The 20040-nt window shown below is 38.6% G+C and overlaps 3 protein-coding genes across 3 annotated transcripts; 1 reads left to right on the forward strand and 2 right to left on the reverse strand.

Annotated features, from left to right (window-relative positions):
* Window positions 1–1484: 1484 nt before the first annotated feature.
* On the reverse strand, window positions 1485–4258 carry LOC143876721 (pectinesterase-like). Its single transcript, XM_077378415.1, has 2 exons — window positions 3335–4258; window positions 1485–2361 (listed from the first exon to the last, which is right to left on the reverse strand). Exons 1-2 carry the CDS (start codon window positions 4227–4229, stop codon window positions 1670–1672), a joined length of 1587 nt encoding a protein of 528 aa, XP_077234530.1. The 5' UTR covers window positions 4230–4258; the 3' UTR covers window positions 1485–1669.
* Window positions 4259–7185: 2927 nt separating this feature from the next.
* LOC143876723 (phosphoglucomutase, cytoplasmic-like) lies at window positions 7186–12256 on the forward strand. The gene is made up of 5 exons (XM_077378416.1): window positions 7186–7890; window positions 7990–8066; window positions 11267–11399; window positions 11670–11786; window positions 11936–12256. Exons 2-5 carry the CDS (start codon window positions 8020–8022, stop codon window positions 12005–12007), a joined length of 369 nt encoding a protein of 122 aa, XP_077234531.1. The 5' UTR covers window positions 7186–7890; window positions 7990–8019; the 3' UTR covers window positions 12008–12256.
* A 1256-nt stretch (window positions 12257–13512) lies between these two features.
* Window positions 13513–15883, reverse strand: LOC143876724 (pectinesterase-like). The gene is made up of 2 exons (XM_077378417.1): window positions 14962–15883; window positions 13513–14427 (listed from the first exon to the last, which is right to left on the reverse strand). The coding sequence occupies exons 1-2, from the start codon at window positions 15854–15856 to the stop codon at window positions 13736–13738; spliced, it is 1587 nt and encodes a 528-aa protein (XP_077234532.1). The 5' UTR covers window positions 15857–15883; the 3' UTR covers window positions 13513–13735.
* Between the last annotated feature and the right edge of the window lie 4157 nt (window positions 15884–20040).

The raw sequence follows: 20040 nt of genomic DNA on the forward strand, positions 1-20040 counted from the left end.
TAAGACAAAATGAATTCAACAACATGACATGCAGCAGAGACAATTAATAGTATTGTAAAGAAACATCAATCCAAGATAATAAAAAATAGTAGCAAAAGAATCATACACAGATGATTCAATTCTATAATAGAAAACCAAGAGGCGGGCCGGGTCGGGCTGACTTGAGGTATTAACCCTGAACCTGGCCCAACCCTGAGTCAGGGCCTAAAAGATGAACCCTGACCCGCCCTCAGGGTTGGAAAATCTAGCCCAAACCCTGTTCGGACTCGGGCGGGTCGGGGCTGACAGGGCCAAACTTGCACCCCTATTGTAAGCCCTTATAGTACCGTATTTTTCAAAAAATGCTATACAGACCGCACTATAGGATGATCCAAACCGTCCACGTGATGGGCCACAACGTAAATAGGTTGTGCCCAGAAAATCATTTCTATAGGATGATCCCAACCGTCCGATCTATAGAGGAACAACATATTACGGAAACCTCCTGGATCGGAGGGCTAGGATCATCCTATGGAAATGGTTTTTTGGGCACAACCTATTTAAGTTGTGTTCCATCACATGGACGGTTTGGATCATCCTATGATGTGGTCCGTACAGTAGTTTTTGAAAAAAAAAAATTTTACAAATATGATGTGAAAATAAGTAATTGGAAATCCACAGATGTGGCAGTTTCTTTCACCCGCTTTGCTCCTCAACCTCTTCCCTCCAGTAGGAAGTACCTCTTTCCTTCTCTGTCTCCCTCAACATGAGCTGGCGGATCTATTCATTTTGTATTCAAAACTCAACTCCAAATCCAAATACGAAATATGAGGTATCCAAACGGGCCCTAATGGATAAAAGGAAAGAAGAAATTAAAACCGGGACAGAATAGATGGGGACATTACGGCGCCATTTGTTGCGTTCCCAAGGGATGATATTCTTATTCTGGCAGAATCGGAATGGGGATGCTGATTCTTAATTCCTAAATGTGAGGCTATCCCATAGAGGGGGCTACAAGTTAAGTTGATCCAGAACTCCAGACCACCTACCTGGCAGCCCTGCCTTCGATCTCCATGGTCCAAAAAATCTTATTGACCAAGAGATCGTAACCATCCAATCAAATGGGCTTTGGGTTTTGGATCAGATAATTTGAGATCTAAGATGTGAACAACTCGGTGGATGTTTGATTGAAAACAAGGTGGGACCACCCTAATTAATGTTACACGGCTTAAAAGTTACTTAGGCATTCAAGATATTAATGAGACTTGGGCTATTTCCAATTAATGATTGGGCCCATTTGAGAGAAAATCTACATCTATAGGATTAAAGCCATTCAAAATGTCAAAGCAGCATACAAGCGATTGTTGGTGTTTTTTCTATCAGGAGTTTCCATTTTGAGGGCTCTTTCCTAACAAATACACGTTTTCGAAAGAAGAATATAACAAATAGGAAAAGTAAAACTCTCCCCTTTATTAATAGAATATAACAAATACACAGATTAAGTCAATCCATGAAAATACATAAGATAGAGAAAAATGACAATCCTGTTTTCGACATTTACAGGATGATTGACATATAATACAATGAATTCAACAACTATATCCTATCTTCTACATAAAATTAATCACATTTTATCATAAAAAAATTAGTAGAAAGCCACCGAAGTCTTGTAGAGACAGAAAAATCCATCTCAAAGGCCTGAAGTGAAAGGTACACCGGTTGCCGGAATCCATGAATTCCCGGACAAGAAGCTCCCGACGGTGAATTTTCCAGCTTCCGTCGTACTTGTAATGACATGATACCCCGGCCACTTCACTCGGCCACCTGTGGCCGCACCCGCGCCTGTGTTCATATACTCTCCATAATATAAAGTACTTAAAGCAAAGTTCCCACTCCATTCAAGCCATCCTGCAGGAGCAATCAAACTATCTAGAGAAGTTTTCATAAATACTGTCCTCGAGTACTGATGCCATGGCCTACCAAGGTATGTCTTGAAGGAGCCTTGAACTGGTTTCAAGTCCGAAGCCGCTGTAACTCTTGAATTGTGAATTGAAATCCCTGTGTTCTCGTTTGGGTCCGTTCTTCCTTGAGCGGTGACCGTGTTCTGCTGATTGCTCATGGGTCTCCTAACATATATGTTGCAATTTTGGAGGACGGCCGCGGCGTCCCCGAATATAAAGTCTACGGTCCCATAAATGTCACACTCGCGGTAGAATTGGCGTTGGGAGTAGACATAGAGTGTGTCTTGGTACCCTTTGAAGCTACATCTGTAGAAAACTGAGAGATCTGAGCCTGATCGGAGTGCGACCGCCTGGTGCTTCTGTGGCCCGGCAGTGTTCTGAAACGTCATGTCTCGAGCTATGAATCCGTTTCCGGTGACAGCTGAGAAGAAGATAAGTATTCTTTGTTAGCGCCTCTTTGTATACCACTAAAATTGGTCCTTATTTGTCACATAAAGTTAATTTACATCGAAGTTGTTTGATATGGTGCATACTCATATGATATGGTGCATACTCATTACGTCCATTTCCTATCGAAGGCACATGGCCTTAAAATTATGTATAGAATTTGTTTTACACTGTTAGGCTCATTTTTTTTCCTTAAAATAATAGGCATCTGGATTATATAACAAATTCAACGTATAACAAAGGCCGGAAGCATTTATCTAAGATGGTTAATATAAAAGGGAAGTGATGTATTCGTCCCCTTTTTCTTCCCCGGGCCACCTCCTTTTTGTGTATATATTTATACGATAAGGGGTGGCCTGTGGAAGAAAAGTGGGGAATATATCATTTCCCTTTGAAATCCACATCCGCACCCCGTTGTTTTAATCATGGTACTTATTTTGTACCTTTTTAATTAGCAATAAAATCTGTGAGGCCAGTTGTTAGGCCTAGACGTGTCATAATATAATATCTATCAACCTCAATGAGGAAGGACCGTTACTGTAAAAGTAGTAGAAACTTCCTTACTTTTGACCGTAGCAATCTTCCTTACTTTAGTTATGCCACCAGCTTTGAAGTTCAAGGTAGGCTGGTAGCTTTAGTCATATTGCTTAAAAGTTACACGGTCTTAAATTTTACAAAAATCCATAAAATTAATTAGTTTTGGTTTGGATAATCTTCTGCTAAGCTTTAGGCCCTCTTTGGATTCCACCAAAATTGGTTCTTATTTGCGAATAAGACTATTTTAATTTAATAATGTAATTTGCAAAACGAATTATAGGGTTAGAAATTCTTTATCAAATAAATTCTTGTAGGCTCTCTTAGTATTCTTCCACAAGAAAGTAAAACTCGAAACCACTTAAGAAGATAAAGAAACTTAATTAGAATTAAAAATTCATGAAGAAACTCACCGAAGGTCGCCGATGCAAAGGTCGTGGAACCATCTTGAACATTCTTAGTGCCTGTAACAACAGTAGCATCGATTCCATCACCGATAAACATTAAATTGTTCATCGACTTCGTAATTTGGACATTTTCACTATAAACACCAGCTTTCACATGGATAACAAATCTCTTAGTCCCACTCCTTAGCTTCGCAGAAGCAGCAACAGCCTCAGAAATTGTCTGGTAATTTCCTGACCCGTCTTTTGCCACAATAATATCAGCTTGTGAGGCTGCGCTCGATGACTGTAGAAGCTTTCGATCAGCAGCCGAAACCCATTCCGGGAACCGACTCGAAAGCAACCGCCGCCCACCACCTGACTTACTCGACAAAGTGGTAGCTGTCGAAGCCGCAGCCTTGTTAATAGCAAGTGAATTGCAAATCAACTTTGAGACATTTCCCACCATGAAGGGTAAGGAGATAATATGCGAAGACAAATTGAAATCTGTGAATCCGTTTTCGCACGTTTTTTGGTTGGCAATGGCCGCACTTAGCCATGTTTGAGAGTCTTCGAAGGTATTTGGATTAGTAGACCCAAGCGTGCGATTAAGATGACCAATGGTGTCTTCGAAAAGCTCCACACAATCATCCCACGCCACCTTGGCTCGCTTGTCAAGCAAGCTTGTATCAATGGCCGAAACAAGCCGAAGGGCTTGTTGGGCTCGGTCCATGGTGGCTTGCAGAGCTAAACTGCGGAAATCAAATTGAGTATTATCAAGGGTAGGGAAGGGATTAGCAGTAATAAGAGAAGTACATACTTCAGGATATGGGGTTTGGGCACAAGATGATATCATCTCACTCTTCACCACCCTAATACCTAAAACAAAGCATATGGTCAGAAAACATAGTATGAGCTTATCCATGGTTGGAAAACTAAGTTTATCCCTATTGATGTTTTGAATGGTTTGAGAGTGTAATGTAAGGGTGGGTCCTTTTATAGGCAACAATATGGTTAATTTCTTTGAACGCGGTTAGGTTAAGGTTGACATAATTGATTCATGCAGGATTACGTGAAGAAGAATATATGTCCGTTGTTGTTTTTTGAATTTCACATAACGTGGCAGAAACAAATAAAGACCATTGGATATGTGAATACAAAGGGCTAAGGAGGGTTGTTGCTAAAGTGATAGCTTGGAAATCTTAGGAAATGAGGAATTTGACAGCTTGGAAAGTGACAGCTTGGAAATGAGGGATGTCTTTTGAAAATAAAGACTTTAGGTTAGAATACCGCAAATACCCCTGGGATCTTTCCATCCGGCTTATCGTACGTCCGAGGAGAGTCGTGGTTTGCAGTACGTCCGAGGAGATTTTATACGGTGTAAGCCCTTATAGTCCCGTTGTTTTTTTAAAATACTGTACGGACCACTTCATAGGACGATAAGGCAAATAGGTTTGTTCCCCAAAAATCATTTCATACGGTGATCCTAGCCATACGATCTATAGAGGTTTCCATAATATACAGTTCCTCTATAGATCGGAAGGTTGCGATCATCCTATTGTGTGGCCCGTACAGTAGTGGAATGTGCGATGGATATCATCGCCATGATGACTTTACATGACTCTCGGCAACGGATATCTCAGCTCTTGAGCATTCTCAGTCGTCCCTCCATATAAATGGAACACATTCCTTGATCAATCAGATCATCAAATTAATTATTAATTAATAACAAAAATAGACAAGTGACTATAACTTTCATTTTCTAAATAGCAGGAGTGATAAATTATGAGAAGCTCTTTGTGTGAGAAGAAAATGAGAAGCGGTCTCACTGGTTTCTTCAATGATAATTTTAGTTAGAAACAATGGGATCAAAAGACTCATGTGATTCCTTTGACCCAATCAATTAGGCCCTGTTTGGATTGCAGGAATTTTCTGGAAAAGCCTGGAAAAGAAAAAATTTATAAAATTTCCTACTTTTTTACAGAGAGTTAAACCTACCGTAACCGAACTTTACCTACAGGGACCTACAATTTATAATAATAATCCTCTAAATTAACCACAATCATATTATTTCCCTCTAAATTAAACCATGGAAAGAAAAAAAAAATTCCCAAGAAAAGTTCGGAATTTGTTTTCCTTACAATCGAAACAGGCCCTGTTGGATTGAATGATTGGACAATAATGATGGTCCGATTGAAACAATTTTAAAGCTATAGCATCTATATGCTGCGACCTCAAATGAAGGGATCAAGCTGTCATCATGTTGGTGGGACCAAATGAAGCTTCTCCTTTCCTCGTATAGCATCATTTCTCACGCAAGTTGATGTCTTAAGTCAAAACTACACGTAGGCAGCTTAGAAGCATCAAACACATTTATGGTTGTTAGGCAACTGATTTGTGGTCTGAGTCGTGTCTATGATTCATGGAGCATTTTTTGAGGACTTTCGATCACACAAGGAATAAGACAAGATCATTGCATAAAGATGAGATCATTTGGGTAATATCGATTCAATAGAATTCAACAAATCATAGGTTACATGACCTCATGGACTTTCTTACACATCAAAATAAATTACAAACCATGACCTGCTATTTTTTTGAATGGCAACCATGACCTACTTATATTAGAGATACAAAAGAGTTTATGTAAATATAGTTTATACATTAGGAAACTAATCTCCTTAGGTATCTTATGTATTCACATAAGCTCTTACAAGAAGCAAGTGGTGTTGTAGGGTCTCCTAAGTTTTTTACTTATCTAATAATTTCCTCCTTTTTCTCATTTTTAACTCTGTGTGTCCGTGGTGGTTTGTGCATCCACGATAAGTTTTATAGGTATGGTATGTTTGTTTATTTTTCTGTTAATTTTGTGTATCCATAAATTTTACTCATCCATAGGAAGTTTGTACATTCACGAAATATAAGTTCATGCAGTATCCACAGTAAGTTTATATATCCATGGTGAGTTACGTTTGGTTATTACAGAGAATATTGCATATCTTTGAAGTTTGGTAGATCCCAATGCGTCTTTGTTACATCTCTATGTATCTGTCTTGCGTACCTTATTAAATATTAATGGAGAGAGAGAGAGAGAGAGAGAGCCCACATGGGTCATGGGTGGGGTCAATTTTATCCCACCCATGTGGGATAAAATTATATATTTTACATCTCATCAACAATTAAGGATGATTCCGCATTCTTTGATTCGTGGAGCATTTTCTGAGGCCCCCACCATATGCATGGATTTGGATTTGGTACAAGGGTATTTTGGTTACAGAGTACATGTTTTCATGTGGGACCCAAAAACTAATTGTTATGATTGATCTTGAGGGTGACTATTCCCTTAGTCGCATTAGCAATATATATAGGGCAGTGATAAATCACTCCTCGATTGGATAAATCGACTCCCCATGTGTCTTTCTCTCTCCTCTTGGAGGAGAGATAAAGACATGTGGAGTCGATTTATCACTCCCCTATAAATATAGAAGAGGGCGGATGTAAGATGAACGATTAAGTGATCCTTGATACTTTCAAAGTCTCCTATGAAATTATTAACTATAGCCTATAGGGCACCACTGCCATTAGTGCAATTGACAATGAAGGAAACTTATCTCGATAACGCAGATAAGCTATCTGCGGGATCGCCTAGAAACACGCCCCTATAGGTTAGGGTTCCAAACCCTCTCGAAGATGGGTTTCTCTCAAAGGACGAATCAGAAGAGGAAGGGAAAGTCGATTTCAGGCGAAGAAGATCAGTCGCGCCGAAGCTATGGTCTGGTTTCTTCTTTTTGCTAGGTCGAGAAAGGGAAATAGATTTGGGTTTTATTGTTCATGTCTCGAAAATGCATAAACAGTTAAAAAGTCGATTTGTATTGCGTATTGCTCATGTCTCGAAATTTCTGTATTGGAAATGCCTTGTGTAAATTGTTAAAACGGGGGGACCCACGTTAAACCACTTTTTGGTTACAATTTTCTCCCTAATTGATGTGGAACTAAACATTCACCAGTATGCTTCCTGTTTAGTAATAATTATTTACCTCTGTCATCTCATGTTAACTCATGTTGTACTTCTGTTGAGGACCATTGTGGAAAGCAATCCATTTATGCTTCCTATTTCTAGATGTCCTGATTTGATTCGTGTGTCACATTGGAATATTATGAGGTTACTTCATTGGAGTGTTACAATGACACATTGATACATTGGCTGGTTCATATTCACTCACCTTCTTGTTCAAAGAAAGATATTTCGACTTGCTGTTTTGGAGGGATGCAATTTGTTAAAGAGAAGAAATTATTCTACAAAAATTATTTCCCTTTTTGTTTCTTTTTAGCAGCGTTTCAAAACTTCAATATTTTGAGAGACTAGAAACTTCTATAATGAGCGTACTTGTTTGTTCTCTTTGCTTACAGGTTCAGATCATATTCGTGAGAAGGACGGAATCTGGGCTGTTTTAGCTTGGCTTTCTATCCTTGCCTTAAAAAATAAGGACAACCTCAACGGGGGAAAGTTGGTGATTGTGGAAGACATTGTTCGTCAGCACTGGGCTACTTATGGTCGCCACTATTATACTCGATATGACTATGAAGTATGACATGTCAAGGCTACCATGCAATATTTTAAGGCTATTTCCTTTGGATCAAATTAGCTAACCACCCTCTTAACCGGTTCATATTGTTTTGCGAAGAACGTTGATGCAGGTGCTGCAAAGGAGCTCATGTCATATTTGGTCAAACTGCAATCTTCTCTTCCTGATGTTAACAAGTATTTCCTCGAGCATTTTTCCAAGCTGAGATTCTTGTTTATAAAACATTCAAGTTTGCTTGATGTTTGTTCAATGGCCATTGCATGCTATCAAGTTGTTGGGCTCATCTCTTAGTTAATGATTTTACTCTAGATGTTTGTTATGTGTACTTATTTCATTTTTTGTAATTCATTAGTTATGGTTTTAAAATCTAGATGTTTGTTATGTGTACTTATTTCATTTTTTGTAATTCATTAGTTATGGTTTTAAGTCTTGTTGTTTTCTAGCCGGTAAGTTGCCACTTCTGCTTGTGAATTCCCACCTTTTCAGTTCCCTATATTTATCATATGTAGCTGGTAATTCAATGCTTTTACCTGGTAATTCAATGTTTTTACAAAGAGTAAGAGTTCTGCCTTGACGTTAACAACTTTTAGCCTTCTTTTAGTTGGTTGCTTCCATCCGAGTCCTCCATCCATGCTTCCATGTGTTGATTTCTTCCCAAGGAACAATATTGTCGTTCAAATTAGTAAGAAGTAGAAATTCCCCCAATTCTATATTATACAAGTATTGAAGATACAGCTTAACTTTCTAGTTTGTGTACTTTTTAGTCCCACAGCACTTGCATACTTGCATTGTCGTAAATCATCAGCCTCTTTTTTTCCCAGTAAGGTAACCAGTATCATTCAACAAAAAAAAACATGCCCAGAAGTACAAAGGATTTACAAACGGGGCCGAGATTACCCCTCAGCTAAAGCCTCATGGCTGACCCTAGCTTTTGCCAGCGGGTCAGGGATCTCATTAGCCTCCCTTACAGCATGCATAAATTTATAGCTTCTCACTCTATCTTTATTAACTATCTCATTATTGATGAGTTCCAAGCGCCATGGACCGCTGCTATTTTCTGCTCCACAAATAAAGGAATCTGAGAATCACCTTTGACCTCAAGATTACCATCAAATCTTGAATAGAAAATCCTCTACCCCATCAGTAATGCTTCCGCTTCATCTTAAAAGGAGTCAGTTTTAATGATGGGTCCTGAAAACTCCCAGAATATGTTGCAATTGCTGTGTCTAAACACTCCACTGATTCCTGAGGGAGTAGGATTCCTCAACGATGTCAACCCATCAAAGTTGAATTTGATGGAGCTGATGGAGCCTTCTCATAGTATGAGATTCTGTTAGTTCTTCCTTTCTTAAGCATATGTCCTAAAGCTTACTCCAGAAGGGTAGATTATGCCCTTCTCTGGGAATAAATGGCGGGATGGACAATTCGGAATAAATGTGCCGTGGGAGCATGCACAACTTGCTTTTTTACCCCAGGAGTGCATTCCGCTGTGAAGGCCATACTCTCTAAAATGAGCATATGGTCCTCATCAGTTCTGTTTTCTGTCCCGGAAGAAAAAAAATCAATGCAATTTGTTTCTTTTCAATTATTTATTGTTTTCAATATGGTCATATGAATGCATCTAAAATCTCCACAATTTACCTTTCTCAGCACTGGACACACACCTGATTCTCAATTTCTTACTCCTTGAAAAGTGATTCTCCTCCCGAGCAGCTCTGTTTCTTTGCTTTGAAGAGAAAGATCAAAATAAATTTGTTTCTTTCTAATTGTATATTCTCTTCGTATGGTCAGACATATAATAAGGCATGCTATTCAAAAAAGGAAAAAAAAGAAGACATAATTAGGCAATGTATGCTTTAAAATATCAATTAACTCCACCAGTTCCTCACTTAATATTTGGGAAAACTTACAACATTAGTGTAAGTTTTAACCCATATGCGAGACAAGAATAAGTATGTAGACCTTAATTATACTTGTCAGGAAAATATGGATTGTGCTTTCCAGGAAAATCTATTTTCTTAGTTTCTTAGTCGTTTGAGAATGTCAACTTTGTGGGACGGAAAACTTAAGATTACAATCTTTACGGTACTTTTGCAAATGTAGGAGCTCTAGGAAACTTTAGGTTTGTCTTGACTTCTGTTAAATGGAGGAGCTTTAGAAAAAGTTTCAGTCTTAACTAAGGTTACCGATAAAGAACTGCATTTTTAATCTGGTAGCACGACTGGTGCCCAAGGAGTAGAAACTGCTACACTTTAATACTTATCTCAATCCAGCACAAGGTATCTTCTTGATTGAACTGTTTCTAATTAGGACATTTCTCTCTGCCACTGTTTTGAAAGGCTGTCCCGCCACTAAACCTGCAAAGTTTCTACTTGATTGAACTGTTGATGGTCTGATGAACCAGTCTGCTTCAACAAACTTGGAATTGAAATATCTAATTTCAAAAGGGAAAATAATTCAAAGGCAATAATAGTTGCTCAAAAATTTAAATTAATTAAAAAGAACCACATATATACTGACCTGATAAATTTCAAATTATTACATGTAGTCATACTTAAGTAGATTTAAGTTGATATGGGATCTGTATAGAACTTGTTTTTCATCTCAAAGTTGCATTTAATTCCATTTTAATCAAATTGAATGTGACATGATTAGAGAACATAGTCCATACGTTGGTATAATACATATTGCTTGCATTGTGAGCCGTTTTGCTCTGTTTTTTGTCCTGCAATATAATGGTCTCTTAGGTATTCTACATTGGCTCATCGGCAGTGGAATTCGGATAATCTCTTTGTCGAACATTCCTTTGTTTAGCAGAGTTTTTATATGGTGCCCGACCGTCAAGTACCGTGCTTTTTTATCTGGATAATCTCTCTTTTACATGATTAAGTTTTAAAAAGTGGGCTGCTGTTGGATAATATATCAAGGACGGTACTTCCATCGTACCACCCACAAGGGACTTGACGGTCAGGCACTGTATAATTTCTCTGTTTAGCAATGAAAGTTTGACCTAATTCTGGTGGAATTTTGAAGGGTGCACTTTGATTATGACTCAAAATGAACTGGAAAATTTTCTATTACAGTTATGTCTGATCTCCATTTCACATATCTTGTTTTATTTTTTTCGGTTGTATTACTTTGATTTCCCATTAGTTTCCCATGACTGTTGTCTCCATGACCACTGTTACGTCCTCTTTTTTCATCTCACTAGATTGGAAACTTATCATTTAGCATAATGCAAATAGACTGTTGATGGAGATCAATCAGACTAAGTGTTATTGGGGAGATCCATTTATGCTTTTAGAATTTATGTTTGGGAAGCTGATAAAATTTTCACATTGAATCTTTTACAAACCATCGATGTTGCTTGTTACAGGATTATAAAGGGAATCCGATCAGATGTGTCAAATGTTGTCCAAGCTGATGAATTCGAATATACAGATCCTGTAGACAGTTCCATCTCAAAGCACCAGGGTATCCGATATCTGTTTGAAGATGGGTCACGATTGGTAAGCACACTCATTCTTTTAGTTAATTTCTAATCAGACAGTTTTCACCACATCTGATATACCAATAGGTCTTCATAGGAATGAATTACAAGCTGGATTCTATTGTTTGGCGTTACTTAACGTGTAAATGTTAACCGATTAGAATTCCCACTTTTTCCAACCATAAAGCTTTGAAGCCTCAAGATGGCGCTTGTCTGGTACTTTTGGTGTTGATCAACACACAAATAAAATATCCTGCTGCACCTCTCTGAATCCATTTTGTAATTCCAGGTTTTCCGCCTCTCTGGAACCGGTTCGGAAGGTGATACCATCCGTGTTTACATAGAACAATATGAAAAGGACTCTTCAAAGATTGGGAGGGATCCTCAGGAAGCACTTTCTCCTCTTGTAAGAAACACTATTCTGTCTTCTCCAACCCTTATCTCTTTGCTCTGTTGAAAAGACCAACTTGATTATGATTTTCATTTTTTTTTTGTTGAATGGTATATTATGATTTTCCTTAGGACATGACTCTGATGCATACATGCTTTTCATAGGTGGAGGTTGCGTTAAAGCTTTCCAAGATGCAAGAATACACAGGCCGGTCTGCTCCCACGGTCATTACATAGATAAAGAAAAGATTAGTTTACTTTTATGTATCAGTTTTGTTAAATTTATTACCAATGCTGGTTCTAGTAGTGGTATTATGAGAGAATGCTGAGCTATGATACTCTTTTTTATCACTCAGTCGTATGTCTTGTACTGTGTGAGGCAAATATTAAAGAATCAACTTGCTTTGATGAATTGAATGATTAATAAGATGAAGAATTTACAAAGTATACATTTTGAACTCAATAATAATGTGATGTTTCATTTTCCCTGTCAAACTTTCTTATATAGTATTATGAGGACATGGTTTGTGTGCAGCTGCACAGATCAGCTATCTGTACATGGCTGCACAAACCATTGCCTCACACAAACCATTTCCTCATAGTATATTGCATGACAAATAGTGTAAACAAAATTATTGTGCTGCTAGTGATATGTGCACTACCATGTTTTGATAATGAGCTGGATTGTAATAGCTTTTAACAGGCGGTTAAATGATAAAAGACAAGGTGAGTTTGGCCCATTATCAAAATACTATCATTCTTGGGGGTGTAAAATAATGGGCTCCATCCCATCAAAACATGATGGGTAAAAATGATGGGCTCACTGGATGCGTGGGTTTAAGTAGAATTGGTATGATCTAGCCTATCAAAACATGATGTGTAAAATAGAGGCCCCCACCATATGCATGGATTTGGATTGCATTTGGATTTGGTACAAGGGTATTTTGGTTACAAAGCACATGTTTTCATGTGGGACCCAAAAATTAATTGTTATGAAAAATCTTGAGGGTGACTATTCCCTTAGTCGCATTAGCGATATAAATATAGAAGAGGAAATGGCGGATGAAAGATGAACGATCAAGTGATCCTTGATACTTTCAAAGTCTCATATGAAGTTATTAACTATGGCCTATAGGGCACCACTGCCATTAGTGCATTGACAATGTGAAGGAAACTTAGAAATGCTAAGAATTCTCTTTGGGAGAAAGTTTCTAATAAAGAAAGTGGTATGGCTTCCTATTAAGTAAATGCGGTGAAACAATCATATTCCATATATTATCACCATTAAACCTTTGATTTTAGATTTTAAAGGAATAAGGGGCCATCTACTTGGAAGCCCTAACCTAGATCTCTATTGGTCCAAAAATCTCATTGATCAAGAGATTGTAACTATCTAATCAAATGGGCTCTGGGTTTTTTATCATATAGTTTAAATCACGTGACCAGAATTTTTTCAGCCTAATTGAATGAGGACGTTTGATTCAAAACAAGGTGGGAGCCTCCTAATGTACACAGCCCTAAAAGTCACCCAATTGGACATTCAAGATATTAATGAAACTTGGGCTGCCCATTTGAGAGAAAATCTACATCTATAGGATTAAAGCCATTCAAAATGTCAAAGCAGCATACAAGCGATTGTTGGTGTTTTTTCTATCACGAGTTTCCATTTTGAGGGCCCTTTCCTAACAAATACACGTTTTCGAAAGAAGAATATAACAAATAGGAAAAGTAAAACTCTCCCCTTTATTAATAGAATAATAAGGTATACACAGATTAAGTTAATCCATGAAAATACATAAGATAGAGAAAAATGACAATCCTGTTTTCGACATTTACAGGATGATTGACATATAATACAATGAATTCAACAACTATATCCTTTCTTCTACATAAAATTAATCACATTTTATCATAAAACAATGAATAGAAAGCCACCAAAGTCTTGTAGAGACAGAAAAATCCATCTCAAAGGCCTGAAGTGAAAGGTACACCGGTTGCCGGAATCCATGAATTCCCGGACAAGAAGCTCCCGACGGTGAATTTTCCAGCTTCCGTTGCACTTGTAATGACATGATAGCCCGGCCACTTCACTCGGCCACCTGTGGCCGCACCCGCGCCTGTGTTCATATACTCTCCATAATATAAAGTACTCAAAGCAAAGTTCCCACTCCATTCAAGCCATCCTGCAGGAGCAATCAAGCTATCTAGAGAAGTTTTCATAAATACGGTCCTCGAGTACTGATGCCATGGCCTACCAAGGTATGTCTTGAAGGAGCCTTGAACTGGTTTCAAGTCCGAAGCCGCGGTAACTCTTGAATTGTGAATTGAAATCCCTGTGTTCTCGTTTGGGTCCGTTCTTCCTTGAGCGGTGACCGTGTTCTGCTGATTGCTCATGGGTCTCCTAACATATATGTTGCAATTTTGGAGGACGGCCGCGGCGTCCCCGAATATAAAGTCTACGGTCCCATAAATGTCACACTCGCGGTAGAATTGGCGTTGGGAGTAGACATAGAGTGTGTCTTGGTACCCTTTGAAGCTACATCTGTAGAAAACTGAGAGATCTGAGCCTGATCGGAGTGCGACCGCCTGGTGCTTCTGTGGCCCGGCAGTGTTCTGAAACGTCATGTCTCGAGCTATGAATCCGTTTCCGGTGACAGCTGAGAAGAAGATAAGTATTCTTTGTTAGCGCCACTCTGGATACCACTAAAATTAGGCCTAGACGTGTCATAATATAATATCTATCAACCTCAATGAGGAAGGACCGTTACTGTAAAAGTAGTAGAAACTTCCTTACTTTTGACCGTAGCAATCTTCCATGTAACAATCTTCCTTACTGTAGTTATGCCACCAGCTTTGAAGTTCAAGGTAGGCTGGTAGCTTTAGTCATATTGCTTAAAAGTTACACGGTCTTAAATTTTACAAAAATCCTTGAAATTAATTAGTTTTGTTTGGATAATCTTTTGCTAAGCTTTAGGCCCTCTTTGGATTCCACCAAAATTGGTTCTTATTTGCGAATAAGACTATTTTAATTTAATAATGTAATTTGCAAAACGAATTATAGGGTTAGAAATTCTTTATCAAATAAATTCTTGTAGGCTCTCTTAGTATTCTTCCACAAGAAAGTAAAACTTGAAACCACTTAAGAAGATAAAGAAACTTAATTAGAATTAAAAATTCATGAAGAAACTCACCGAAGGTCGCCGATGCAAAGGTCGTGGAACCATCTTGAACATTCTTAGTGCCTGTAACAACAGTAGCACCGATTCCATCACCGATAAACATTAAATTGTTCATCGACTTCGTAATTTGGACATTTTCACTATAAACACCAGCTTTCACATGGATAACAAATCTCTTAGTCCCACTCCTTAGCTTCGCAGAAGCAGCAACAGCCTCAGAAATTGTCTGGTAATTTCCTGACCCATCTTTTGCCACAATAATATCAGCTTGTGAGGCTGCGCTCGATGACTGAAGAAGCTTTCGATCAGTAGCCGAAACCCATTCCGGGAACCGACTCGAAAGCAACCGCCGCCCACCACCTGACTTACTCGACAAAGTGGTAGCTGTCGAAGCCGCAGCCTTGTTAATAGCAAGTGAATTGCAAATCAACTTTGAGACATTTCCCACCATGAAGGGTAAGGAGATAATATGCGAAGACAAATTGAAGTCTGTGAATCCGTTTTCGCACGTTTTTTGGTTGGCAATGGCCGCACTTAGCCATGTTTGAGAGTCTTCGAAGGTATTTGGATTAGTAGACCCAAGCGTGCGATTAAGATGACCAATGGTGTCTTCGGAAAGCTCCACACAATCATCCCACGCCACCTTGGCTCGCTTCTCAAGCAAGCTTGTATCAATGGCCGAAACAAGCCGAAGGGCTTGTTGGGCTCGGTCCATGGTGGCTTGCAGAGCTAAACTGCGGAAATCAAATTGAGTATTATCAAGGGTAGGGAAAGGATTAGCAGTAATAAGAGAAGTACATACTTCAGGATATGGGGTTTGGGCACAAGATGATATCATCTCACTCTTCACCACCCTAATACCTAAAACAAAGCATATGGTCAGAAAACATAGTATGAGCTTATCCATGGTTGGAAAACTAAGTTTATCCCTATTGATGTGTTGAATGGTTTGAGAGTGTAATGTAAGGGTGGGTCCTTTTATAGGCAACAATATGGTTAATTTCTTTGAACGCGGTTAGGTTAAGGTTGACATAATTGATTCATGCAGGATTACGTGAAGAAGAATATATGTCCGTTGTTGTTTTTTGAATTTCACATAACGTGGCAGAAACAAATAAAGACCATTGGATTTTAAGATTGTGGGTTATGTGAATACAAAGGGGTAAGGAGGGTTGTTGGTAAGGAGGGCGGTCTATGGCGAAAATTATAGAGTGGAAATCTTAGGAAATGAGGAATTTGATAGCTTGGAAAGTGGGCGAGAGGGTTCCAACTTGAATATTTGTATGAAATTGGTACTAATCTCGATTGTTAGGCTTTTGTTAGACACCAATTAAAGACAATTAAGTGCTTTGTACTTTCTAGAGGTTTTGTTAGACACCATACGATCTATAGAGGTTTCCATAATATGCAGTTCCTCTATAGATCGGAAGGTTGGGATCATCCTATAGTGTGGCCCGTACAGTGCTTTTTTAAAAAGTCAGGACTATACGGGTTTACACCATATAGAAACTCGACTGTCCATAGCTGTTCTTAAAAAGTTACTTCTAAAAAATGGGGGTGCAACTTGGAATGGGTCGGGTTGAGCTTTTGCTATAATAATGAATTGGAATCAACTCAAACCCGAGTCAATTTTATGGTAAAAGCTTAACCCCATACCAAAAAATGAACCCGAGTTGCACCCCTAGAAAGTTAGTAAAACTTCAAGGGAAAAAAAAGGTGATATTTCTGTGTTTACAAAACCCAAATGTGAAAATAAAATGAAGGTTGATGTCGTGGTCTAGAGACCCTAAGTGAAAGCCCAAATTCATGCAGTGGAAGCTCCGTCGAAAAAACCACATTCGGAGCCAGCAAATAGCGACGAACAGATAGTCTTCTCCGAGAAAGACTACGAGAAAGTCCACCTCCCCCATGATGATGCGTTCGTCGTACGTCTTCTCATCGCCAATTTTAACGTAAGCAAAATACTGGTAGATACCGGCAGCTCTGTTTTTACAGTAGATTTTCACCGCAGACAGACATGAAATTAAAACACGACTGGTGTGGACATGTCAATTATCATTCTGGGGGTGGGGACGCTAGCGCGCCTGGCGACTCCCCCTCACATCCAGGCTTGCAAGTTCCGTGCCCGCTACTCTTCATGAGTTTAGGCACCGGCTGGCAACTTGGGTGAATAACAAACCCCGGCGCAATGGGCGCCAAGGAAATGCAGCAGTGGAATGTCCGATGGATATCATCGCCATGATGACTTTACATGACTCTCGGCAACGGATATCTCGGCTCTTGAGCATTCTCAGTCGTCCCTCCATATACATGGAACACATTCCTTGATCAATCAGATCATCAAATTGATTATTAATTAATAACAAAAATAGACAAGTGACTATAACTTTCATTTTATAAATAGCAGGAGTGATAAATTATGAGAACCTCTTTGTGTGAGAAGAAAATGAGAAGCGGTCTCATTGGTTTCTTCAAGGATAATTTTAGTTAGGAACAATGGGATCAAAAGACTCATGTGATTCCTTTGACCCAATCAATTAGGCCCTGTTTGGATTGCAGGAATTTTCTGGAAAAGTCTGGAAAAGAAAAAATTTATAAAATTTCCCACTTTTTTACAGAGAGTTAAACCTACCGTAACCGAACTTTACTTATAGGGACCTTCAATTTATACTAATAATCCTCTAAATTAACCACAATCATATTATTTTCCTCTAAATCATGGAAAGAAGAAAAAAATTCCCAAGAAAATTTCGGAATTTGTTTTTCTTACAATCGAAACAGGCCCTGTTGGATTGGATGATTGGACAATAATGATCGTCCGATTGAGACAATTTTAAAGCTATAGCATCTATAAGCTGCCACCTCAAATGAAGGGATCAAGCTGTCATCATGTTGGTGGGACCAAATGAAGCTTCTCCTTTCCTCGTATAGCATCATTTCTCACGCAAGTTGATGTCTTAAGTCAAAACTACACGTAGGCAGCTTAGAAGCATCAAACACATTTATGATATTTTATAGGTATGGTAAGTTTGTTTATTTTTCTGTTAATTTTGTGTATCCATAAATTTTACTCATCCATGGGAAGTTTGTACATTCACGAAATATAAGTTCATGCAGTATCCACAGTAAGTTTATATATCCATGGTGAGTTTGTTTATTACAGAGAATATCGCATATCTTTGAAGTTTGGTAGATCCCAATGCGTCTTTGTTACATCTCTATATAACTGTACTTGCGTACCTTATTAATGGAGAGAGAGAGGGTTCAATCCTATCCCATTGTGACAAGGCCCCTTTCTTGGTTTGACGAAAATGAACTAGTTTTGTAATAGTCCCACATCGGAAGCGGAGAGAGAAAGTTCTTGGGTTATATGTGTAGACCCCCACCTTCCCTAGAATTAGACAATATCTACATGGTGGCCTGGGCGTTACAAATATGGTATCAGAGCCGTATCTTCTCTAGTACGGTGTGCCACTGAGAACGCTGGGCCTTTTAAGAGGGGTGGATTGTAATAGTCCCACATCGGAAGAGGAGTGGATTGTAATAGTCCCACATCGGAAGCGGAGAGAAAAAGTTCCTGGGTTATATGTGTAGACCCCCACCTTTGCCTGTATAAACGCGTTTTCTGCGGGGAAAAAAAACCGAGAAGGGCTGCAGCCTAGAACCGGACAATATCTACATGGTGGCCGGGGCGTTACAGGTTTAGTGGTTTCAGAATCCTTTTCACATTAAATAGTAAATTTTTGTATAGGCTACTGCTAACTGCACGGACATGATTTGATAATTGGACGAATTACTCACCTTGTTTTACCTTTCCTAACCAATTGTCAAAGGCCTTGACAAAGCTTTGGAGAGCTGGTTTAAAAAAAAGGTGAGTTTGTACCATTATCAAAACTTGGATGCGGGTACGGCAGGTACAACATAGGTGTTGCCCTTGATATTTGATCGAGTCTTAAAATATCAGCTGTAATTGGATCAGATATGAAAGGCGGCGCCACCATATAAAAACTCCCTATTATATTTAACACTAATAGAATATGTTCGTATTTTTTTTATAGCATGTTCACATCTTGCCCTCCCGAGACCCTTCAATGGCGGGAGCCTCGTGCACTGGGCCGCCTTTTTTTTTATAGAATATGTTGTATTTTAGTGAATAGAGCATATTGGTTTTTACATGCTTGTGTTTTAACAAACACGAACTTCCATGTTTACGTGTGCGTGTATATATTTTAAGTTATTTCATCTTCTTCCTCTCAAAATATGTCGTCTTCAAACAAATTTCCTCGAAATGGGCTTTCATGAAAATATGAAATGTTCACATCGTTAGGTGAACTACGTTGTCCTTGAGATTACATTTTTGTCCGGAATGAAGGACCAAAGTACGATAACTCTATCTTTAGGCTAATCACTATACACGTTTAGACGTCGACCGATCACCATATTCGTTCTAGCTACTCATATTCCCAACCTCTTGTTTTGATAAGCAAACCCATCTTCCTTACTTGAGAGTTCAATAAAAAAATTAGATAAATACATTACTAGAGATACTTTATGAATTAGATAAATACATTACTAGAGAACTCTGGATGGTCCCCAATAGCTAGGCAATAATAAATTTTTGTAATCTTCTCACATTGGGATTAATGTATCAGTTTATAGACTTCTTGGCATAATTTTCACCACTTCTTATAGTTATAGGGGACTGATATCTTCACTACCATTTCCTTGAGATATCATTTTTGGGTTACATCAAAGTAAAAAAGAAAAAAAAAAACATCATCACCAAGAATTGAAATGTCATTAAGGCCCGTTTGGATGCCAAGAAGATTTTGATTTGGATTTCTCACATTTGCAGCCCTTTCTGCATTGTAATTTGGATCGGATCAAATTCTTGGATTTCTAATTCGGCAGCTGACAGTGAAAAAAAAATCAAATTTCTAAATTTGATGTGGAAATAAGAAATTAGGAATCTACAGATCCGGCAGTCTCCTTCACCCTCTTTGCTCCTCAACCTCTCCTCTCCACTAGGAAGTACCCCCTTCCCTCTCTCTCTCCCTTTACATGAGCTGCCGGATCTTACATTTTGTATTT

Source organism: Tasmannia lanceolata, unplaced genomic scaffold, assembly GCF_043159265.1.
Source record: "Tasmannia lanceolata isolate RefF3 unplaced genomic scaffold, GAP_Taslan_0.1 ptg000005l, whole genome shotgun sequence".
Classification (NCBI taxonomy): Eukaryota; Viridiplantae; Streptophyta; class Magnoliopsida; order Canellales; family Winteraceae; genus Tasmannia; species Tasmannia lanceolata.